This window comes from Thalassophryne amazonica, chromosome 8 (genome assembly GCF_902500255.1).
Source record: "Thalassophryne amazonica chromosome 8, fThaAma1.1, whole genome shotgun sequence".
Lineage (NCBI taxonomy): Eukaryota > Metazoa > Chordata > Actinopteri > Batrachoidiformes > Batrachoididae > Thalassophryne > Thalassophryne amazonica.
Window position 1 is genome coordinate 114311395 of NC_047110.1, and position 27088 is coordinate 114338482.

General features: G+C 42.0%; 1 protein-coding gene across 1 annotated transcript in view; it reads right to left on the reverse strand.

The window, feature by feature from the left end:
• The window catches only part of LOC117514994 (receptor-type tyrosine-protein phosphatase zeta-like), a 233993-nt gene that overhangs the window by 78470 nt on the left and 128435 nt on the right, over positions 1–27088 (reverse strand). Inside the window, 5 exon segments of the mRNA XM_034175555.1 lie at positions 10723–10849; positions 11416–11600; positions 16829–16979; positions 23337–23494; positions 23574–23640. Coding sequence (XP_034031446.1) covers positions 10723–10849; positions 11416–11600; positions 16829–16979; positions 23337–23494; positions 23574–23640 — 688 coding nt within the window.

Below are 27088 nucleotides of genomic sequence, written 5' to 3' on the forward strand. Positions count from 1 at the left end.
TTGGTTCCAAGTGATTCTGTGCAGCAATGCTCCACCATCTAAGACATAAACCTTGCTGTCAGTTATGTCAGTGTCCTGCACTGTAGTGGAATGGTTCCACATTCTGAACAATACTGTTGCATTAAATAAATGATATATGAATCACGCAAGACCAACCCCCACCCCCAAATTGCAACAAAAACCTGAACATGCAAAACAAGCATTTCAGACATTAAAAATTAATATTTTTTGTAAAGATTTGTGACCAGTATTCAAAATGTAAATACCACATATGAAAGAAATTTCTTTAGAGAATCCACATTTTTCCACACTTTTTTCATTACATATTATAGATTTCCATTTACCAAGAACTGTATGACAGTAGAAACTTACTTTTTGCAAAAAGAATTTGTAGTTACTATATTTATATTCAAGTTTACTACATTTGTGTTGCTTGAATTCATATATTTCATGGTACATGAGATAAGCCCTTGTTTGTGTGATTACGCTCGTATAAAGGTACAAAAATACAATATGTCAACAACCGTAAAAATTACAGACATAAATTTGGTACCAAATTCTCTGCAATACCCAACTTTATATTCAACTTCCATACATTTATGTGCTTAAAATCAATATTTTTTTTTAAGTTAGAGCCGAAAAACGAAAAATTGCCTGTTTTCAGGAGGCCATCTTGGATTTTGAGGCTGTTCCTTGGGACTCCAGCAAGGACGGTCGCATTCCTCTCCTCTCCTCTCCTCCTTTCTGTTCTCTATCTCTGCTCCGACCTTCAAAGTCCCAGCTTCACCAGACTGAATTCTTCAAATTAAGATTTGGCTTAACCATGGAATTGATCAGCTGGTCTCTCAACGCTATTGACACCATTTTTTTCGACAAGGAGATCAGGGTTGGGGGACCCTGCGTGCCCTGATGGAACCTACCCAGCGGGCTTTGCTCTCGACACCTGAGAGACGGGGTGTGACATGTGGCTCCACTCTCTGTGGAAGACGTTGAGGATTCATTCCTATTTGCTTTCATGGTGGGAGGTTTGATGCTGATTGGTTTGTGCGCTGCCCTGACCCACAGGAATATTAGCAAGATGGCTGCTTCCAGAATTTCGTCCACTCATCAGTCCGTCATGATTAATGAGTTGGGCAATGCTGTGTAATCTCAGCGTGCGTGAACTCTTGAACTCAAACGCAAAATGGATACAATCTCGGAGCAAATCACTGTAATGCAAAGGAATGTACTGCTGAGGACCGGAGAATAGTCTTCATAAATTTGGACTCTAGACGGTCAGAGGTGCAGTAACTGGAATTCTGTATCTCTCCGCCTAACATCAACATGGCAGCCTTATCGGCTCCTGAAGGACAAATTCCCTGCTCTTCCCCCAAAAGGATCTATGGCCTTGGTGAAAGAATTCGGCTCCCCCTTCTCATCTACCTCCCCCACCCCCTACCCTCCAGCCTGGTGTTGCCTAGCAACATCAGACTTTACACACACACGGACAGAAACTGTCAGACTTTACACACACATGGACAGAAATTGACAGAAATGTAACTCATCTGCACACGACGCATGTCTCCCTCCTTCCATCCCTATTACCCCCCCCCCCCCCATGTGTCTCTCCACTCCCCTCACCCTGGCTTCCTCCCTGCCACCTCAAAGGCAGCGCAGTTTTTACTGCTGTAGCCTTCAACCCCCAAGCTGGGCAGCGCGGGCCCCTCCTGCTGCAGCCTTCACCTACTTTGCCTCAATTCAGATGACAGACTTGCTTCAAGTTTAGAGCAACATAACAATGTCAAATATATATGTGTTGTCTTTAATTCTGATGTGTGCCATTATTACGGTAAACAAGTAATAATTGTGGATTAATTGCAGTATCTTGTCTGAGGTAATTGGAGTGTAAATGTAATTGGCCTTTTTGGGATCAATAAAGTTTTCTGAAATCTGAAATCCACTACTCCGATTTTCCATGACTTTTAGTATGTTATTGTAGATGTTTGGGGGGTTCAAATGGCACCAATGGCATTAGTTTTGCAATTTGCTCCGGGTGGACCTCTATTTCACTGTATCTTGACTAGCTTAGAGATAAAAACTGATTTGACATGTGACCCTGTCAACAGTGCGACATATTTCTCATAATATCTCAGATATTTTTCATTTTTGAACTTCTTTATCGTAACATGCTGCTGGTTTTTAAATGTACAATAATTAAAAAAAACAACTAACAATATGACAAAAGGAAAAAACAATCGGGAATCATTACAAACAGAACAGCACAGAGGGAAAAAAATAAAACATAATTCTGTGACGTTGTGATCAAATTTCACGTAACTTCAGTGCAATTTGTGCAGATTTGCTCAGAGAGACAATGGATTTGTTCAAATCCACAAATATCAGGATTTAACTTATGTTTTGTCCCTTTGACAAAATAACATCAGTTACAAACACGGAACACAACAAAAAATAAAATTAAAATAAACTCATGTTCAGCGTATAAATTACTACAAAAACAGATATAGTACTCAGCTGTAATTAAAAGCTGGATTGTAACTTCTTATGACTGTTAACTTCTTGAGGTCGCAACCAAATTAGCAAAAAAGGCTAACTAACCTAGCTGTGGCTCACTAAACTAGGCTGCTAGTTAGGGGATTTTCACACTGGTCCTACGGTCCACTAGTCATAGTATTAAACAGAGCATGTTGAAGTTGTTTTTACATTTATGGTTGACTATATGTTGCACTAAAGTAGGTTAAGTAACGTTACAAAAGTGTGACAATTTAAAAAAAAAATTTAATAATGAATTATCATTATTTGTTGATTTTCAATTCAACAGCTTTATAAAGAACAGTACAATTAAATTGTGTGTGTGTGTGTGTGTGTGTGTGTGCGTGTGTGTGCACAGAGTATTGCACACACAGGCGTCCCTTCAGAAGACGTTGGTGAAGATGACGCTAGAGAGAAATCAGGAAGCGAAGAGGTTTTAACATGGTGGGAGATGAAGTGAGATCAGGACAGGAGACACCCAGACGGACAAAAGACAACAACGTTCACACACAGCAGGACACAGCTTTGCAGTTCTTACCTTTATAAGGTCACGGACACGTCACAGAGACCAGATCAAAAGGGACGTGTGAGAGCGAGTGCGACTGAAAGGCCCTCCAGAGCCTCACGTGACAATCAAAACATATGAAGAAGCAGCGAGAAAGCAAAAGCATTTTTGAGAAGAAAACGTGTGACTGCAGCATGAAGCTGCTGGTGGACTGAAGAGGGAGAAGAAACGTCAGGAAGAAAGGTGGAAGGGTCAGGGGAGCATGCACTGGTTGCCTCACGTCCTGATCACAGCATCACACCTCACAACCAGAACCACCTTGGGTTCTGGATGGCAGATAACTGGTCCATCCCATTTTCTCCAAAGTAACCATCTATCTGCTGCAGCCAGCCTGAGATGTGGTCATGTCCTTGACCTTCTCCGGTTTCTGGGTCTTAACACTGAGACACCTGTGTCCTGGATCATGTCCACAGAAAGTCACCACATGGACTAAATGTGGTGTCTGATGATCCTCCACAGAGACCTGGGACCAAAGACATTCGGTCATCACCTTCGGACACTGTTAGAGTCCAAGGCTGACAACCAGACAGTAGGACAGGAAGCACCAGGACCCTGAAGACTTGGACCTTCATCCTCCTGCAAGACATCAGCATCACCAAACACCTCTGACCTTATGACTCCATAAGATCTTCCCAGGCACCTTGTCCCACACAGATACACTTCTGATGGACGAGTCCAAGAAGTCACTGAAATCCCAACTAGAGGTCTTGATCCAGGACCATCTCAGACACTCTGATTCCTCACTCACTCAAAGATCACAGCACCAACCCAAAGTCCAAGGTCAGTGAACTTTCATTGCTAACAAAAAACCTAAGTCAGTAGTTTCCACAATTTGACCAAAACCCAGTTCAGCACCCAGCCTAAGACCAAACAGTGGTGGAGCCAGAACACATACCTGTGGAACACCAGTTTTCACTGGGAAAGCTCAGGTCTCTGCCTCCACACAGCACTCACAGTGTCTGTGTCCAGGCTGGCTGTGATGTGCAGAAGACATTTTGGGGTCCCACGAATTCTCAGGATGTTCCAGAGATCAGTCCAGTCAATTGAATCAAACACTGCGGTGAACATCAGCACAGGCTGTGAAGACGCACTGCTGATTAGTCATGCTTGTACTCGCAGGGCTAAAATGCAGTCAATGGTTTACTGTCTTGGATGTGAACTCAGACTGTTCTGGTCACTGAGCAGCAAGTAGCTGAACCTGAACCCTGTTAAGAACCATCCTTGGAAACAGAGCAGAGTGAGACCTCTGGATGTATCCAGGTGAGGATCACAGCAGATCATTTCAGATCATTCTGAGTGAAGAGGAAGCTCACTGGATAAGAAGCTGGCCTGCCAGTATGTGGACCTGGGTTCAAATCCCACTCATGGTTCCTGTCTGTGTCCTTGCATCGTCTCAGTCCACTGAGCTGTCAGTGGGTTCCGGTTCAGAAACGGAGACGTACCTCACATCCCATTCACAGGAAGTCGTAGACTCTTGTTCGATTCATGAATCTGGCGCTTAAGGCCTGCCCCATATCGGACGCTATGTGTTACTGACTGAGGTCACACGCTAACTAGCGTAGACCGCCACGAGCCCTGAAACTTCTTGGGGCAAATTCTGAACTTCACACTAAAGTTCCTAAAGTGACTGACACTAATGAGTCTGCAGGAAATCATTTTATTAATTATGAAATTAAAGGAAATATCAATTAGAGCAACTGACTCAACTGACACAACTGACACAAGTGCAAAGAAATGACACCATTAAAACAAAAACACTCACAGAAACAAAATAAATAAATCAAGTTCAGAACATAAATAATAATACTAATAATAAGCTTTTCTATTGTAGATGTATCGGCAGCTCTAGAACGGACACTGGGCCTTTTTTAGCTGTCGTGTCTGGCTGCCATCTTGTGAGGGTAACTGAACGTTTTTTTCAGTGTCAAAGAGTTTATTATTGATAACGAGGCGTCAAACGTGTTAATTGAACAGTTCCGATCTGTAATGTGAGCCTCTTTGGCACTCAGATTATAATTAGCGCAGTTAGAATAATCACAGGTGAATAACGAATGGCACCAAAACAATCCACTGACACGCGTATCCACAAAAATCTTAGGGCCCCTTCACACATAGTGTGAAGTTTGTATAAATACAGCGAAACAGAGTGAAACAGTTTGAATTAGCACACCATGAAACATCGCACTGACGGGCAGGCGTGCACCATCCCGGTGCGAGAGTTCGTGCACACGACGGTGTCTTTCTAGCAGAAACAGCGCGAGGTGCACCACATCGCGCTGTTTATGTGGAATAAACAAAAACCCCAATTCCAATGAAGTTGGGACGTTGTGTAAAATGTAAATAAAACAGAATACAATCATTTTCAAATCCTCTTCAACCTATATTCAAATGAATATTATATATTTTATAATTGTTTTTGTCCAAATATTTGCTCATTTTGAAATGGATGCCTGCAACAGGTTTCTAAAAAGCTGGGACAGTGGTATGTTTCCCACTGTGTTACATCACCTTTCCTTCTAACAACACTCATAAGCGTTGGGAACGGAGGACACTAATTGTGAAGCTTTGTAGGTGAATTCTTTCCCATTCTTCCTTGATGTATGATTTCAGTTGTTCAACAGTCCGGGTCTCCGTTGTCGTATTTGTGCTTCATAATGCGCCACACATTTCAATGGGCGACAGGTCTGGACTGCAGGCAGGCCAGTCTAGTACCTGCACTCTTTTACTACGAAATCACACTGTTGTAACACGTGCAGAATGTGTCTTGGCATTGTCTTGCTGAAATAAGCAGGGACGTCCCTGAAAAAGACGTTGCTTGGTTGGCAACATGTGTTGCTCCAAAACCTGGATGTACCTTTCAGCATTGATGGTGCCATCACAGATGTGTAAGTTGCCCATGTCATGGGCACTAACACACCCCCATACCATCACAGATGCTAGCTTTTGAACTTTGTGCTGGTAACAGTCTGGATGGTCTTTTTCCTCTTTGTCTGGAGGACACGACGTCCATGATTTCCAAAAACAATTTGAAATGTGGACTCATCAGACCACAGAACACTTTCCACTTTGTCTGTCCATTTCAAATGAGCTCAGGCCCAGAGAAGGTGGTGGTGTTTCTGGATGTTGTTGATGCTTGGCTTTCACTTTTCATGGTAGAGTTTTAACTTGCACTTGTAGATGTAGCGACAAACTGTGTTAACTGACAATGGTTTTCTGAAGTGTTCCTGAGTCCACACGGTAAGATCCTTTACACAATGATGTCACTTTTTAATGCAGTGCCGCCGGAGGGATCGAAGGTCACGGGCTTTCAGTGTTGGTTTTCGGCCTTGCTGCTTACATGTAGAAAGTTCTCCAGATTCTCTGAATCGTCTGATTATATTATGGACTGTAGATGATGGAATCCCTAAATTCCTTGCAATTGAACATTGAGAAACACTGTTCTTAAACTGTTTGGCTATTTTTTCACACAGTTGTTCACAAAGTGGTGATCCTCACCCCATCTTTGCTTGTGAACGGCTGAGCCTTTTGGAGATGTTCCTTTTATACTCAATCATGACACTCACCTGTTTCCAAGCAGGTGTTCTTTGAGCATTCATCAACTTTCTCTCAGTCTTTTGTTGCCCCGTCCCAACTTTTTTGAAACATAGTAGAGAAGCTTGAATCTTCGATTGCACTGGGTTGATTGACGCGAGGACATTTCGCTTCAAATCACAGAAGCTTCCTCAGCTAAAATTCTTGCTCTGGTCGTCTGACTTCTGTCTTGACTCTTGTACAGAAGAATAACAGAAGCCACAAAAGCTGGAGTTTTAAACCTAACCAGACCCCTCCTACCGAGAGGCAGACTGCTATACGCTAGTGGCTAAACAATAGCTAAAATTAGCACCTATTGTGCTCTTGTTAGCACCCTCCTAATGACAGGGCAGCTGTCCCTCCTAATGATGGGACGGACGCCTCTCCTGACGGCTCCCCTGACTGACTCTCCTGATGGTGTCAATGACTCATTACCATGAACAAAAGACTGAAACTGCTTTGGACCTAGTACCCCATTGTAAACAGGGGACAAAACATGTCCTCAGACCCCCTCCCCGGTTAAGGCTGGGTTTCAACTGTTTTCACATAAAATGCCTCCTTCACTCCTCTCTCAAACCATTTCCTGTCTCTGGCTAAGATTTTAACTTCTTGTCCTCAACGTGTGGTTAGGTCTTTAAGGTGGAGATGAACTGCAGACTGAGGTCCAATGGCGCCCTCTCTGCGGTGCTGGTATAGCCCTTTTGTGTAACGGCTGCTTCGTCTCACCTATGTAGGTGTTCATTACAGTTTTTCCTGACATCAGATAGAATACTACATTGGACTACATTGCTCTGTTTGTAACTAGGGATCCTGTCCTTAGGGTGAACTAATTTCTGTCTCAAGGTGTTAACAGGTTTAAAGTAAACTGGGATTTTGTGCTGTCTGAAAATCCTCTGTAGTTTTACCCCTACTCCTGCTAAATAAGGGAGAGACACTCCTCTTCTTCTTGTCTCCGTCTCCTGTCTGTCTGGTCTCTTTGTTCTTTGAGACTTTTGCACTTTATCCAGGGACCACCGTGGGTACCCACATACTGTGAGGGCTTTCCGGACGTTGTTGTTCTTTAGCCCTTCCCTCTGTAGTTGTGGGCATCCTCACGTGTGAACTTGATATTGGAGTCCACCGAGTTGATGTGTTCTGTAAAGGCCTCCACTTCCTGTTGCTTGATTTTAATCCATGTGTCATCGACATATCTGAACCAGTGACTGGGAGCGATGCCAGTGAAAGATGTCAAGGCTGTCTTCTCCACTTGCTCCATGTACAGATTGGCCACAATGGGGGATACCGGAGACCCCATCACACAACCATGGATCTGCCTGTAGTAATTCCCCCTAAACAGGAAATACGTGGTGTTGAGACAGATCTCCAAGAGTTGGCAGATGTGGTCTGGTGTGAGTTTGGTCCTCCAGCAGCCTCTGCCTCACAGCTGAGATGGCCTCCGCAGTGGGGATGCAGGTGAACAACGATGTCACATCAAATGACACCACAGTTTCATCATAGTTTTTTTGAAACATGTTGCAGGCATCCATTTCAAAATGAACAATATTTACACAAAAACACAAAAGTCAATCAGTTTGAACATTAAATATCTTGTCTTTGTGGTGTATTCAATTGAATATAGGTTGAAGAGGATTTGCAAATCATTGAATTCTGTTTTTATTTACATTTTACAACTTCATTGGAATTGGGGTTGTAAAAACCAGCTGGTACCTGTGAGACCACATCACGCCGCTTATGTGGAATAAATAAATAATAATAAAAAACATCTCACATGACTGGAACCCACACCTTCCCAAAGCTCTGATTGCCAGTCAGAAACTTTACCACTGAGCTACAGAGCTGTTCTTTGAAAGCTGCGGGAATCTGCCTCATATCAGGAAGGACATGGAAGTATTACAAAAAAAAAAATACCACACCACATAAAAACACCGCATTTATCAAGCGAGCAATACAAATATGAGCCGTCTGTTCCTCTGTAGATGACACGTGGCCACTGACATACAGTCATGAAATGACATGAATGCGAAGCAGTGTGCTCTGATGTCCACATCTACTTTTCCGGTGCATCCAGTCGCCCCGCACACGTGTACTGCCCGACACGCGTGTCTTGTGGATGGTGCACCGCAGCACAGACACCACATCATGTGGAACAGAACTCACATTGGTGACGTGACGGTCAGATTGCCCACTGCGTGTTCTAATCGTACGGTCTATTTCAACCTGGCAGGCTGTCAATGTCCGCTCCATGCGCGTGCTCGCTCGCAGCTTATCGCCACGGCGATATATGTTTTTATTTATGTCCACGTAAGTACAGCAATCAGACACACGTGCCTCACAGTGGACAGTTGTTAGTCCATGTCTGTCCAAACACAGTAGGAGTTGTCCAGAATGTCACGAGTCAGAGTGTGTGTTTGCAAAGTCACACTTGTGGGGAACTTAGACAAATTTACAGCAGTACAACAGTGATTGTCTGCAGTCCGTTGTTGTGCCAAGAGTGCGACTGGCCACACATTTTCTAAGTGGCACGCGAGCAGTGTTAGATGTTCGTGCATCTCACCTGGAATTTGGCCGATACCTGCTGCGAGTGGATGCGATGGATTCGCACAGCGCACACTCTGTTTTTAGCCGCTAGTGTGCGCAAATAGTTGTAGCAACAGGTGTACAAGGTGTTAGAGGCAGGTACAATTCTACACGTTTTGCATACAGTTCCTGCTTTGTGCGCACTTCGATCAAACTTCACACTATGTGTGAAGGGTCCCTTAGAATTTATAAGGAGACACTTTCCTGTGATGTGTGTCAGTTACACAACCAGAATGTTGTTTGTGGGGTAATTATTTAGTTACACAATAAAATAACCAATGTTAGTGTTACTGAGTATGAACAAGTCAAATTATTCAGGAAAATTTGGAGAAAAAACTCCAACTGAAATAACAGACCGTTACCATCACAAGATGGCAGCTAGAAACCCCACATAAATGGCCCGTGTTGGTCCAGTCTAGTGTTCTGTGTCTATGGCACAAACCATTGAGGTTTCAGAGGATAAAACTTTTCTCAGCGAAAGGAGTCAATGCTAATAATCAATAATCAATGCTAATGCTAGCCTTTAATAAAACATGTCAGCCAGGTTTTTTTTAAAAAAGGTCCAACAAGATTAAAGTGTTTTTCCAGATTGATCCATTTCTGAATGTGCTAAGCTAGCAGTCTCCTACTGCTTCATGAGCTAACATCAAGCTAGGCTATTAGTTACACTCGGCTAACAGACTTTAAGATAAGCGAAGTTCTTCACTGTTTCAACCTCATCTCGATTGTTCAGCTTGTCTTTTTAATTCTGGCTATTAAATAGAGGGTTTAGATCCAAGCGGTCAGAGCGCCATCTAACTCTTACTCTGAGCATCGTCGTCGTGAATGAGCTGACATTAGAGGAGAAAAAGTACACAAATTAAAGATAAACGTTTACGGCTTTAGTCAAGCAACATACGGGTCACTGTTTCTACAGCCCCCTCTGATGGTCACAAAGGGAAAATCAACAATCTTTTGTGTCATAGTCTCGAGAGCAGGTCTACCTGCAGTGGAGGAGGACTCACAGTCTGGGGGCGGGTCTAAATGCCGCAGAGGAGGACTCACAGACTGGAGGCGGGCCTACCTCCTGTGGAGGAGGACTCACGGACTGGGGGCGGGCCTACCTCCTGTGGAGGAGGACTCACGGACTGGGGTGTGGCTTTGGCCTGAGCGTGTAGCTTTTGTTTAAGATTTAGGTGGAATTTTAAGACTCATCAAACTAAATTAATAGAAGAATTCATCCACGCCCATGACCACATCCATTAATTTATATGTAAACTATTTTTCAGGAGAATCATGGATGTGACGATGTTAAAACCAAATACTGAGAGTATGTCATCTACTTTGGCCATGCAGAAGAAGAAGAAGAAGAAGAAGAAGAAGAAGAAGAAGAAGAAGAGCAGCACTGAGGATAAATCTGTTCTTAGTCCACATAAATGCAGCGGAGTGAGACATCTGTCCCACTGAGGTCTAGGCTCCATCACGGACGTCGTTTGTCTTACCGGGGTCATACACGGGCACGGTGACCTTAAGTGGGTCACTAACACGTCCGAGCAGTCCATTGGTGCACATAGCCACGACCTCGACCACGTAGGTCGTGTTGGCCAAGACGTCATCTAGTATCGCCCCCTGGTGGTATGAATGAAGAACATATTTAAAGCATCAAAATGTTCGTGTTTGGAAAATGCGTTTCTCTAAAGAGTGAGGATTTGTTTTGGTGTCCTGTCTTTAATGCCGTCTTTTCATCCAGACATACATAATGTCCACAATTTAAGAAAATACATAAAGAAAATACTGTTATTAGCAAATGATACAACAAAGGCTAACATCGCCTCAACATGTTGGCTAGCATTTTGACTTCATCATGCCAGTTGTAGCGCAGTGGTACTAGCATGTGAACATGAGACATAATAATTCCAAATAATGTGGACATCCTAGCATACTCTTATTGGCATGCTAGCAACCTGTTAGCATGTTGGTGGTAACAGTTTGTCAGCCTGCAACAAAAGTGGCTCTGCTAAACCTAGTGTTAAACTTGTGTGTCACTATGCGTGGCAACATTTTTCAAGATAGCACGGTAACGGGCTAACTGTCAACATGCTAACTGCAGTGTACAGTGTACGTATGTGTAAATGACCTTTTCATGTATCATGTATCAAATGTGCTAAAAGAGACATCAGGTTCTAAACTCTTACGATATCTTGGTCTCCATCAGTCAAGTACTCGGAGGGGGTGGGGCTCGCTGGCTGGGCCGGTTGATAGCTGACGGCGTATCTCTCGATGCTGGCGTCGTACACAGCCCGCGGACGTTCCCACGTCACCAGCAGACTGCTGACGTTGTAGGACGTCGCCTGGACATTCTCTGGTTCCGAACTGCAGACTGACACAAAGAAACAAATCCCGGCAGGTCACTGGATCAGAGCTCCTTTGTTTATTGTTTTACTGAGATTCAGATGTGCAAAAACCAAACAGCAAAAAGAAAAGAATAACCGCAGGTGGGACTAAGTTCATAAAGACATGACACCTGTATGCCACAAACGAACAAACCTGATCACAGGTCAGACTTCAACAGCTGACAGACTCTTACCTTTATTTTACTTTTATTGACAGTTGAAGACTTTCAATTTTTTGAACCTCAAAACATCTGAACATCTACAACACATCTTGTGGGGGGTCATATGACACACTACAACTAACGTAAAACAAAAAAGAAAAAACACATAAAGCCAACTTTTTCCTCCACCTGCTGCAGCTGAGCAACATCCGCCACTAGGGGGCAGAGTGAACCAGCAGCAGGGCAGTGGTTCTTGGTTCATCCAGGAGTTCTGGGTGTAAACTGGACTTCTTATTCAGGTTTCAGGACATTTTTCCAGTCAGATGAATAATTAAGGAACGTCTGTCCCAAAGACTGTCTGTCTGTATGTGTCGCTGTGACAGACTGGCGTCCTGTCCATGCCGAACCCGTCTCACGCCCTGTGACTGCTGGGATAGGCTCCACCCCCCCATGACCTTTAATTGGAGTAAGCGGTTGAAGATGAATGTGTGTGTGTGTGTCCCAAAGACCTCCAGAGGAACTTGCACTGAGGTCCTGGTCTTTGTATGAACCTGTTCCTGTTCTGAGACCTCAAAGTGCTTCCAGACAGGATGCAGATCTTCCACACTCATTCTGACACAGTATTTTTGTGGAGCTGATTTTTGTCTGTGTGCATATTTTATTTTTAAGCCTGTGTCATGTGGTTGGGTTCAGGTTTTGGTTTGACTCCAGGTTTTTGTTTTTTTTATTTTTGAAGAGGGTTCACACAAGGACACAAACAATGGAAAAAGACCAACAGTGAGATTAGAGGTCCATCAATCAATCAATCAATTTTATTTATATAGCGCCAAATCACAACAAACAGTTGCCCCAAGGCGCTTTATATTGTAAGGCAAGGCCATACAATAATTATGTAAAAACCCCAACGGTCAAAACGACCCCCTGTGAGCAAGCACTTGGCGACAGTGGGAAGGAAAAACTCCCTTTTAACAGGAAGAAACCTCAAGCAGAACCAGGCTCAGGGAGGGGCAGTCTTCTGCTGGGACTGGTTGGGGCTGAGGGAGAGAACCAGGAAAAAGACATGCTGTGGAGGGGAGCAGAGATCAATCACTAATGATTAAATGCAGAGTGGTGCATACAGAGCAAAAAGAGAAAGAAACACTCAGTGCATCATGGGAACCCCCCAGCAGTCTAAGTCTATAGCAGCATAACTAAGGGATGGTTCAGGGTCACCTGATCCAGCCCTAACTATAAGCTTTAGCAAAAAGGAACGTTTTAAGCCTAATCTTAAAAGTAGAGAGAGTGTCTGTCTCCCTGATCTGAATTGGGAGCTGGTTCCACAGGAGAGGAGCCTGAAAGCTGAAGGCTCTGCCTCCCATTCTACTCTTACAAACCCTAGGAACTACAAGTAAGCCTGCAGTCTGAGAGTGAAGCACTCTATTGGGGTGATATGGTACTCTGAGGTCCCTAAGATAAGATGGGACCTGATTATTCAAAACCTTATAAGTAAGAAGAAGAATTTTAAATTCTATTCTAGAATTAACAGGAAGCCAATGAAGAGAGGCCAATATGGGTGAGATATGCTCTCTCCTTCTAGTCCCCGTCAGTACTCTAGCTGCAGCATTTTGAATTAACTGAAGGCTTTTCAGGGAACTTTTAGGACAACCTGATAATAATGAATTACAATAGTCCAGCCTAGAGGAAATAAATGCATGAATTAGTTTTTCAGCATCACTCTGAGACAAGACCTTTCTAATTTTAGAGATATTGCGTAAATGCAAAAAAGCAGTCCTACATATTTGTTTAATATGCGCTTTGAATGACATATCCTGATCAAAAATGACTCCAAGATTTCTCACAGTATTACTAGAGGTCAGGGTAATGCCATCCACAGTAAGGATCTGGTTAGACACCATGTTTCTAAGATTTGTGGGGCCAAGTACAATAACTTCAGTTTTATCTGAGTTTAAAAGCAGGAAATTAGAGGTCATCCATGTCTTTATGTCTGTAAGACAATCCTGCAGTTTAGCTAACTGGTGTGTGTCCTCTGGCTTCATGGATAGATAAAGCTGGGTATCATCTGCGTAACAATGAAAATTTAAGCAATGCTGTCTAATAATACTGCCTAAGGGAAGCATGTATAAAGTGAATAAAATTGGTCCTAGCACAGAACCTTGTGGAACTCCATAATTAACCTTAGTCTGTGAAGAAGACTCCCCATTTACATGAACAAATTGTAATCTATTAGATAAATATGATTCAAACCACCGCAGCGCAGTGCCTTTAATACCTATGGCATGCTCTAATCTCTGTAATAAAATTTTATGGTCAACAGTATCAAAAGCAGCACTGAGGTCTAACAGAACAAGCACAGAGATGAGTCCACTGTCTGAGGCCATAAGAAGATCATTTGTAACCTTCACTAATGCTGTTTCTGTACTATGATAAATTCTAAAACCTGACTGAAACTCTTCAAATAGACCATTCCTCTGCAGGTGATCAGTTAGCTGTTTTACAACTACCCTTTCAAGAATTTTTGAGAGAAAAGGAAGGTTGGAGATTGGCCTATAATTAGCTAAGATAGCTGGGTCAAGTGATGGCTTTTTAAGTAATGGTTTAATTACTGCCACCTTAAAAGCCTGTGGTACATAGCCAACTAACAAAGATAGGTTGATCATATTTAAGATCGAAGCATTAAATAATGGTAGGGCTTCCTTGAGCAGCCTGGTAGGAATGGGGTCTAATAAACATGTTGATGGTTTGGATGAAGTAACTAATGAAAATAACTCAGACAGGACAATCGGAGAGAAAGAGTCTAACCAAATACCGGCATCACTGAAAGCCTTTCCCAAAACTTCATGCTGTGGCTGATCAACTTTATGCCTCTGTAGTTACTGCAGCGCTGCACATCACCCTTGTTCTTGAAAATAGGAACCAGCACACTTCGTTTCCACTCCTCAGGCATCCTCTCACTTTCCAACAAACAGTTGCCCCAAGGCGCTTTATATTGTAAGGCAAGGCCATACAATAATTATGTAAAACCCCAACGGTCAAAACGACCCCCTGTGAGCAAGCACTTGGCTACAGTGGGAAGGAAAAACTCCCTTTTAACAGGAAGAAACCTCCAGCAGAACCAGGCTCAGGGAGGGGCAGTCTTCTGCTGGGACTGGTTGGGGCTGAGGGAGAGAACCAGGAAAAAGACATGCTGTGGAGGGGAGCAGAGATGCTTATGCTTTCCTGGACCTCTTCATTCCACCACCAAGTCTCCTTGTCTTCCTTCCACTGTCCAGATGTCATACCCAGTACTGTCCTAGCTGTCTCCCTCACCACATCTGCAGTACTTTTCCAGTTGTCCAGAATTGCTTCCCCTCCAACCAGTGCTTCTCTCACCTGCTCGCTAAATTTCACACAACAGTCTTCCTCCTTCAGCTTCCACCATCTGATCCTTTGTTGAGCTCTCACTCTCTTCTTCTTTACCTCTAAAGTCATCCTACAAACAACCATCCTATGCTGTCTAACGACACTCTCTCCTGCCACCACCTTACAGTCTCTGATTTCTTTTAGCTTGCATCTCCTATAAAGAATGTAGTCCACCTGTGTGCACCTTCCTCGACTCTTATGTTATCCTGTGCTCCTCCCTTTTCTAAAGTAGGTATTCACCACAGACATTTCCATCCTCTTTGCAAAATCAACTACCATCTGTCCTTCTCCATTCCTATCCTTAATATCATATCTACCCATTACTTCCTCATCACCTCTGTTCCCTTCACCAACATGCCCATTGAAGTCTGCTCCTATCACCACTCTTTCATGCTTGGGCACAATCTCCAACACCTCATGTAACACACTCCAGAAATCTTCTATCTCCTTCATCTCACAACCTACCTGTGGGGCATATGCACTGATGATATTCATCATCACCCCTTCATTTTCCAACTTCACACTCATCACCCTGTCAGACACTCGCTTAACCTGCAACACACTTTTAACATACTCTTCCTTTAAAATGACCCCAACATCATTTCTCTTCCTGTCCTCACCATGGTACAACAACTTGTACCCACCGCCGATGCTCCTGCTCTTACTTCCCTTCCACTTGGTCTCTTGCACACACAATATGTCTACCTTTCTCCTCTCAATCATATCAGCCAGCTCTCTCCCTTTACCAGTCATACTACCAACATTCAAAGTCCCCACTCTCATTTCCACACTTCTGGTTTTCGTCTTCTCCCGCTGTTTGTGGAAACGTTCTCCTCCTCTTCTTCGTTGTCTTCACCCAGCAGTAGCCCGATTTCCACCAGCACCCTGTTGGGCAACAGCACCGGTGGTGGACGTTGTTAACCCGGGCCTCGACCGATCCGGTATGGGAATTCGATTTTTAGTCTGCATAGTTGGGTTGGCTTGTTTTACGCCGGATGCCCTTCCTGACGCAGCATGATTATGTCAAAACTACTGCACAGATCTTGACAAAATTTTCATGACAGATATATATTAGAACATGGAAGAATCCATGACATTTTGGAGGTGATCTGGATCTGGATCCGGATCCTGGATCAGATTTCACTTCATATACACTTTGAAGGATTACGTCAATACTACTTCACAGATTCTCACCATATTTTCACCACAGATGGTGGTGAAGAAGGCTAGAAGACTCCATGAAATTTTGGAGGTGATCTGGATCTGGATTGGTGGACATCAGAAATCTTTGATTGCTCTTGTTATTATTATTATTATTATTATTATTATTATTATTATTATAAATATCAAATGTAAAATGGGTTTTATTAATAACAACTGTCATTACTATTACTGTAGCTGTTGTTGTTTATGTCGGGCGTTCACAGGACTAAAAGCACTGCCCACTGCTCCTAGTGGTTGGATTGTGTCTAATTGGAATTAGGATGGGTTAAATGGTAAGGTTAGACCTCACATGTGTGAAGCATCTTGAGGCAACTTTGTTGCGATTTGGTGCAAAATTGAAAATAAATTCAATTGAAAAAAAAATTGAAAATGACCACAATGCACAAAAATGAAAGAGCTGAAGATGAGGACAGAGGTGTGACTTGTTCGACCTGGAGTTTGGAGCTGCTCGGTGCCGGTGTAGGAGGAGAACACCTGACCCATGAAGTGCTGCTGCTGCTCTCTGAAGTTGTTCTGCAGGTAGTCCATCAGCATCACGTATCCGGCCTGTTCCATGGTCATCACCTCACAGAAGACCTCCAGCTGGAAAAAAACAAACAACTTACTCAACAAACAAACAAACAAGCACCTCTAGCTGGAAGAAAGCAAACAACTTACTAAACAAGCAAACACCTCCAGCTGGAAGAAAACAAACAACGTACTAAACAAATAAACGCCTCTGGCTGGAAGAAACAAACTACTTACTCAACAAACAAAGTAACACCTCCAACTGGAAGAGAAAAACAACTTACTAAACAAACAAACACCTCCAACTGGAAGAGTACAAACAACGTACTAAACAAATAAACGCCTCTAGCTGGAAGAAACAAACTACTTACTCAACAAACAAAGTAACACTGCCAACTGGAAGAGAACAAAATAACTTACTAAACAAACACACACACACCTCCAACTGGAAGAAAACAAACAACTTACTAAATAAACAAACACCTCCAGCTGGAAGAAAACAAACAACTTACTAAACAAACAAACACCTCCAACTGGAAGAAAACAAACAACTTACTAAACAAACACCACCAGCTGTGAGAAAATAAACAACTTACTAAACAAACAAACAAACAAACAAACACCTCCAGCCGAAAAATAACAAACAACTTACTAAACAAACAAACACCTCCAGCTGGAAGTAACAAACAACTTACTAAACAAACAAACACATCCAGCTGGAAGAAAACAAACAACTTACTAAACAAACAAACACCGCCAGCTGAGAGAAAATTAACAACTTACTAAAACAAACTAACAAACACCTCCAAATGGAAGAAAGCAAACAACATACTAAATTAATAAATGCCTCGAGCTGGAAGAAAGCAAACAACATACTAAATTAATAAATGCCTCGAGCTGGAAGAAAGCAAACAACTTACTAAACAAACAAACAAACAAACACATCCAGCTGGAAGAGAACAAACAACTAACTAAACAAACAAACAAACACATCCAGCTGGAAGAAACAAACAACTTCCAAAACAAACAAACACCTCCAGCTGGAAGTAACAAACAACTTACTAAACAAACAAACCAATCTAGCTGGAAGGGAACAAACAACTTACTAAGAAAGCAAACAAACACCTTCAGCTGGAAGAAACAAACAACTTACTAAATAAATTAACGTATCCAGCTGGAAGAGAATTAACAACTTACTAAACAAACACACACATCCAGCTGGAAGAGAACACATATCTTATTAAACAAACAACAAACACATACACACCTCCAACTGGAAGAAAAACAACTTACTAAACAAACAAACACCTCCAGCTGTAAGAGAACAAACAACTTACTAAGCAAACAAACAAACAAACACCTCCAGCTGGAAGAAACAAACAACTTACTAAACAAAAAAGCAAAGCCTCCAGCTGAAAGAAATAAAGAACTTGCTGAACAAAAAAGCAAAACCTTCAGCTGAAATAAACAAACAACTTACTAAACAAACAAATACCTCCAGCTGGGGAAAAAACACACAACTTACTAAAACAAACAAACAAACAAACAAAACCTCCAGCTGGAACAAAACAAACAATTTACTAAACAAACACCTCCAGCTGGAAGAAAACAAACAACTTACAAAACAAATAAACAAATCCTCCAGCTGGAAGGAAACAAACAGCTTACTGAACAAACAAACAAACACCTTCAGTTGCAAGGCATAAACAAGTGAGCTGAGGTGCCCTCAGCTCGATAACCCTGAGCTCACTGACCCTGAGCTGACTGACCCTGAGCTCACACTTTTTTAGATGACTACAGTTGTTATGTTACTCTGCTAATGTTCGGCAGGAAGTTACTTTTCACCCTTTCACAATAAATCTCTTTGCTGTGCTGCTGCTTTGATGTGAATATGCTTTTTGTTGTAAAAATATGACGTCAGAGCAGTGTTACTTATTGCTGCCCACAGCAGGGAAACAGGACGTTTGATTGCCGTACCCAGAAATGCCCAAAGCGCTCAAAGTGCTTTTGAAAGACCAATCACATTCACCCATTCATACACAGCCTGTGACGTCAATGAACAACCTGGAGATTAAGGACTTTGCTCAAGGGCACGTAAGCCTGTGGGAACTGAACCAAAGAGCCTGTTGTCACAAGCCTGCCATTCCAACCCCTCAAACTTTAACACACTGGGGGTGGAGCCGAAGCAGAACATGCCACACAGATCAGCTGTCCATTTCAGAGACAACGTTCAGTCTCACAGTCTGTCCCCTGGTCCTTTAGTCTGTCTTTGAACTGTTGGACGAGATCCCAGAACCTCCTTCCTGTCACACTCCAGGTTCTTGTTTTGAGTGCAGAAACGAAGATTACATCATCGTTCATGTTTAAACATGTTCCGCTCTGTGACTCGGGGATGGGGTCGGGGCTTCTACCTGCTCAGATGAGTCACTTCCTCCTGGTTCAGCGAGGACTCTGTCAGAACCTGACAAAGTCGTGACTTTAAACTATTAGATGTTGGCTGTTGCTCCTCTGCTGGAATAGTTAACCCACTGAGACGCATAAAAAAACCCAAAAAAAAAACAAACCAAAACAAAAAACAAGGATCAGACAAACAAGTCAAACTGCTTCCTGTCCTTTTGTCAAACTGAGGACAATTTGTTCACAGCGATGTCAGTTTGGCTGCAAGACGTCACATTCTGACATCTGAACTGAGGTGATGTCATCAACAGACCTTAAATATGATGTCATCCATCCCTCCCTCTTTTCATCTATCTATTCCTTGCTCCCTCTTATTGTCCCCCCAACCCTCTTCATGTCCCTCCCTCTTTTCATCTGCCCGTCCCTCTGTCTAGTCAGTCCTGATGTTGTCTGTTGCTGTTTCCTGTCTACAGTCTTTGTGTTCTGTTGGTTTCAGTTGGTAACGTCAGATTACGTGTGCTATAAACTTCATGACCAGCAGATGTCAATCATCACTCATGAAGTGCTAACAACTAACAAGACCTCAAGTAATGAAGCTTTTGGTGAAGCATTGGCTGAGAAGCCTTGACACGTCAACGAGGCCTCACCTCGCCGTCACTGCTCCACATTCCTCGGTGCATAACCCTCGTTAACAGAAAACTTTCTCTTCGAGCGCTCGCTCCATCAGCGCGTTCAACACCGAGAAAATAAGGAATTAAAAACAGCTTGTCTTTTTGTCCCAGACACTCTGATTGATCTGCCACAGGACAAAACACCATCTCTGTGAAGGGTTGGATAAACTGGAACAGTCCCACCCTGAGTGCTTTTAAAAATGAGCTTAAAAAATGTCTCAAAAACAATCAAACCTGTCAACACAGGTGAGATGTAACGTACATAACTTAATGTTTTTTATTCATTTATTTACTGTAATTATTGTTTGTTGTTGTGTGTCTGAGGACTACAGATGGAAAGTAGCTTTTAGCTAAATCTGACATATTTACACTATGGCATGAAAATGTACAAAGTGTTCATTAATGTGCATTGTCCTCATCAAATAAACAAGAAAGAAAGAAAAGAAAGATCCCTGATACGTAAGAAGAAAGAAAACATTTCACCTTAAAATGGTCATCTGCCCCCTGGTGGACAAATTAATTAATTCTCATGTTTCACACAAAGTGTAAAAGACTTGTGACACGTCCTCACAGGTACACGAGTATCTCTGTCAGCTTCGACCAAAAAAACACCTTCACATCGCAGCAGAAACCTGTTTGGTGCACGTGTGTGTGTGTGTCAGTCACGAGCCGCCAACAGACACACGTGCACACGCTGTTGCGCCCGTCTCTGTGTGGAACACCGGAACGCTCCTTCCTACTGTCAGCAACGTGTGAGTTTTGTTTCCGGAAACATTCTGGAATTCCGTCTTTTATGGTTGAACAAAAGATGTTCATTCTTAAAGAAACAGCGCTGCTGTAAAACATTTAATGAGGTCGTAAATTAATTTATTAAACTTGTCAAGAAACCAACTAGGACGTTGCTGTTTTTATGTGGCTGATGCTCTGTTACACTGTGTGTATTATATATATATATATATACACTCAACAAAAATATAAACGCAACACTTTTGGTTTTGCTCCCATTTTGTATGAGATGAACTCAAAGATCTAAAACTTTTTCCACATACACAATATCACCATTTCCCTCAAATATTGTTCACAAACCAGTCTAAATCTGTGATAGTGAGCACTTCTCCTTTGCTGAGATAATCCATCCCACCTCACAGGTGTGCCATATCAAGATGCTGATTAGACACCATGATTAGTGCACAGGTGTGCCTTAGACTGCCCACAATAAAAGGCCACTCTGAAAGGTGCAATTTTGTTTAATTGGGGGGGGATACCAGGCAGTATCTGGTGTGACCACCATTTGCCTCATGCAGTGCAACACATCTCCTTGGCATCATCCGTGAAGAGAACACCTCTCCAACGTGCCAAATGCCAGCGAATGTGAGCATTTGCCCACTCAAGTCGGTTACGACGACGAACTGGAGTCAGGTCGAGACCCCGATGAGGACGATGAGCATGCAGATGAGCTTCCCTGAGACGGTTTCTGACAGTTTGTGCAGAAATTCTTTGGTTATGCAAAACGATTGTTTCAGCAGCTGTCCGAGTGGCTGGTCTCAGACGTCTTGGAGGTGAACATGCTGGATGTGGAGGTCCTGGGCTGGTGTGGTTACACGTGGTCTGCGGTTGTGAGGCTGGTTGGATGTACTGCCAAATTCTCTGAAACGCCTTTGGAGACGGCTTATGGTAGAGAAATGAACATTCAAAACACGAGCAACAGCTCTGGTTGACATTCCTGCTGTCAGCATGCCAATTGCACGCTCCCTCAAATCTTGCGACATCTGTGGCATTGTGCTGTGTGATAAAACTGCACCTTTCAGAGTGGCCTTTTATTGTGGGCAGTCTAAGGCACACCTGTGCACTAATCATGGTGTCTAATCAGCATCTTGATATGGCACACCTGTGAGGTGGGATGGATTATCTCAGCAAAGGAGAAGTGCTCACTATCACAGATTTAGACTGGTTTATGAACAATATTTGAGAGAAATGGTGATATTGTGTATGTGGAAAAAGTTTTAGATCTTTGAGTTCATCTCATACAAAATGGGAGCAAAACCAAAAGTGTTGCGTTTATATTTTTGTTGAGTGTATATATATATATATATATATATATATATATATATATATATATATATATATATATATATATATATCGCCCCCTAGAGGACACCACAGGCCTTGCTGCCTTTCATTCTTTGAGAATGATTTTCACCTTTTGCCTCAAAAACAGTTTGACTGTTAACGATGCATTTGAGGGCAACAGGAAACTCGGAAATTCTCAGCACCAGACAACAGGGAAGATTTCTCAACACCGACTTCCGCATTCTACGTTGTTCTTTGTGCATTTTCAATCGTGGACTAAAATACTTTTTTCAAGGAAGTGCAATGTTTCAGTAATGTTACGCTTGTTTATGATCTATCACAACATTAAACACTTTCATTCTTCTGTTTGTTCACTGAAGTGAACATTGCTTTAACAATTGTTTGTTGTTTGCAGAAAAACAACAAATCAAACCAGGAGGCGGCCATATTTTTTTTCCTTTTTCAAGTGACTCAAAAATGACTTACTTTCAAGTTCCACCTTTTATTCACAAAGTTCAACATTGGTGGTTAAAAACCCCGTGATCGCGTCACCATGAGCACCATCTGAGCACCTCGTCACTGTGGTAGAGGGGGCGGGGCTTTCCAGCTATTGGTCAACCGAGTCACAGGTGATGATTCTGCAAATACACTGGTGACTGATGAACTGGAGTCACATGACCTGAAGTCACAGCCAAGCGCGGTGGCGCTACGGTAAAACACACGACTCGCTCACAGCTAACGTCAGAGATTCAACGTCAACATTCTTCAAGCAGAATTTCGTTCTAAGTTCCACGTATAAAAAAACAGAAAGAAGGATCCGTCACTCATATCGACAACACGCCGCATATTTCACAATCGCGTTAAACGCAAGCGGGTTTGTGGGCGGAGTCTGTACTGCTGTAATCATTTATAGTATCGCATCATTACGGCCTAAACACTAAACCATAGAAAAAATAAATTGGGCTCTTCTGTTACCACATGAAAACAGAAACATTAAAAACCAGCTGATTGGTGGAATTTGTTGGGAAACTAACTCGTGACATCACATGATGGGATTTTAGTGTTTTGGCTCAGAATGTCAACAGGAAAATAAAAAGAGGAAAAGACAAACAAACACGTGTTTGTGGTTTTAAAAAATAGAGCCTGCAATAAACTGGTGGTCTATCCTGAATAAACTCCGCCTCTCACCCTGTGATTGCTGGGATAGGCTCCACCCCCAACATAACATTAATTAGATTAGGCGGGAACAGAAAATGAATCAATAAAAAAAAAAAATCACAGGAACAACGTTCACCTGCGACCCAGAGATGGACGCCGTGTTCTTGAAGATGATCCATTCCACGGTCTCACTGCAGGGGGGCGTAGTCAGAGAGCCATTATAGATGAAATATTTCTCAGTGGAGCTCGGCAGGAGACCACGTGGGACGAATGGCGACACATTAGCACGCTTTCCTGAAGAGCACAAAAGACAACGTGAACACAGAAGAAGAAGAAAAATAATAATAATAAGAAGAAGAATGTTGCAACAAACCGTATCTGCTCACGCTGACGATCCCATTGATGATGGCTGCAAAGTTCTTGTTGTCTTCATCGCTCGTCTGCAATTAGAAGCCATGCTAAATCATCACATTTTATTACTAGCAAAGGAAATCACAGATCAATAAATCAATCACATTGTTTTTAATGAATCTGATTATATTCAAGCATCAGCAACAAAAGAAAAACATACGTAACGTAAACACACAACCATACGTGACCTAAACACACAAACATACATAACGTAAACACACAAACATACATAACGTAAACACACAAACATACATAACCTAAACACACAAACATACATAACGTAAACACACAAACATACGTAACCTAAACACACAAACATACATAACCTAAACACACAAACATACATAACGTAAACACACAAACATACGTAACCTAAACACACAAACATACATAACCTAAACACACAAACATACATAACGTAAACACACAACCATACGTGACCTAAACACACAAACATACATAACCTAAACACACAAACATACATAACGTAAACACACAAACATACGTAACCTAAACACACAAACATACATAACCTAAACACACAAACATACATAACGTAAACACACAAACATACGTAACCTAAACACACAGCCATACGTGACCTAAACACACAACCATACGTGACCTAAACACACAAACATACATAACCTAAACACACAAACATACGTAACCTAAACACACAGCCATACGTGACCTAAACACACAACCATACGTGACCTAAACACACAAACATACATAACCTAAACACACAAACATACATAACGTAAACACACAAACATACATAACCTAAACACACAAACATACGTAACCTAAACACACAAACATACGTAACCTAAAACCACAAACATACATAACCTAAACACACAAACATACGTAACCTAAAACCACAAACATACATAACCTAAACACACAAACATACGTAACCTAAACACACAACCATACGTGACCTAAACACACAAACATACATAACCTAAACACACAAACATACATAACGTAAACACACAAACATACATAACCTAAACACACAAACATACGTAACCTAAACACACAAACATACATAACCTAAAAACACAAACATACATAACCTAAACACACAACCATACATGACTTAACACACACAAACATACGTAACCTAAACACACAAACATACATAACCTAAAAACACAAACATACATGACTTAAACACACAAACATACGTAACCTAAACACACAAACATACATAACCTAAACACACAAACATACATAACCTAAACACACAAACATACGTAACCTAAACACACAAACATACATAACCTAAACACACAAACATACATAACCTAAACACACAAACATACGTAACCTAAACGCACAAACATACGTAACCTAAAAACACAAACATACATAACCTAAACACACAACCATACATGACTTAAACACACAAACATACGTAACCTAAACACACAACCATACATAACCTAAACACACAAACATACATAACGTAAACACACAACCATACATGACTTAAACACACAACCATACGTAACCTAAACACACAAACATACATGACTTAAACACACAAACATACGTAACCTAAACACACAAACATACGTAACCTAAACACACAAACATACATGACTTAAACACACAAACATACGTAACCTAAACACACAAACATACGTAACATAAACACACAAACATACATAACCTAAACACACAACCATACATGACTTAAACACACAAACATACGTAACCTAAACACACAACCATACATAACGTAAACACACAACCATACATGACTTAAACACACAAGCATACGTAACCTAAACACACAACCATACATAACGTAAACACACAACCATACATAACGTAAACACACAACCATACATGACTTAAACACACAACCATACATAACCTAAACACACAACCATACATAACGTAAACACACAACCATACATAACTTAAACACACAAACATACGTAACCTAAACACACAAACATACGTAACCTAAACACACAACCATACGTGACCTAAACACACAAACATACATAACCTAAACACACAAACATACGTAACCTAAACACACAAACATATGTAACCTAAACACACAAACATACATAACCTAAACACACAAACATACATAACCTAAACACACAAACATACATAACGTAAACACACAACCATACGTGACCTACACACAAATATACATAACCTAAACACACAAACATACATAACCTAAACACACAAACATACGTAACCTAAACACACAAACATACATAACCTAAACACACAAACATACATAACCTAAACACACAAACATACATAACCTAAACACACAACCATACATGACTTAAACACACAACCATACATAACCTAAACACACAACCATACGTGACCTACACACAAATATACATAACCTAAACACACAACCATACATAACCTAAACACACAACCATACGTGACCTACACACAAATATACATAACCTAAACACACAACCATACATAACCTAAACACACCAACATATACTCAACAAAAATATAAACGCAACACTTTTGGTTTTGCTCCCATTTTGTATGAGATGAACTCAAAGATCTAAAACTTTTTCCACATACACAATATCACCATTTCCCTCAAATATTGTTCACAAACCAGTCTAAATCTGTGATAGTGAGCACTTCTCCTTTGCCGAGATAATCCATCCCACCTCACAGGTGTGCCATATCAAGATGCTGATTAGACACCATGATTAGTGCACAGGTGTGCCTTAGACTGCCCACAATAAAAGGCCACTCTGAAAGGTGCAGTTTTGTTTTATTGGGGGGGATACCAGTCAGTATCTGGTGTGACCACCATTTGCCTCATGCAGTGCAACACATCTCCTTCGCATAGAGTTGATCAGGTTGTCAATTGTGGCCTGTGGAATGTTGGTCCACTCCTCTTCAATGGCTGTGTGAAGTTGCTGGATATTGGCAGGAACTGGTACATGCTGTCGTATACGCCGGTCGAGAGCATCCCAAACATGCTCAATGGGTGACATGTCCGGTGAGTATGCCGGCCATGCAAGAACTGGGACATTTTCAGCTTCCAAGAATTGTGTACAGATCCTTGCAACATGGGGCCGTGCATTATCCTGCTACAACATGAGGTGATGTTCTTGGATGTATGGCACAACAATGGGCCTCAGGATCTCATCACGGTATCTCTGTGCAATCAAAATGCCATCAATAAAATGCACCTGTGTTCTTCGTCCATAACAGACGCCTGCCCATACCATAACCCCACCGCCACCATGGGCCACTCGATCCACAACATTGACATCAGAAAACCGCTCACCCACACGACGCCACACATGCTGTCTGCCATCTGCCCTGAACAGTGTGAACCGGGATTCATCCGTGAAGAGAACACCTCTCCAACGTACCAAACGCCAGCGAATGTGAGCATTTGCCCACTCAAGTCGGTTACGATGACAACTGGAGTCAGGTCGAGACCCCGATGAG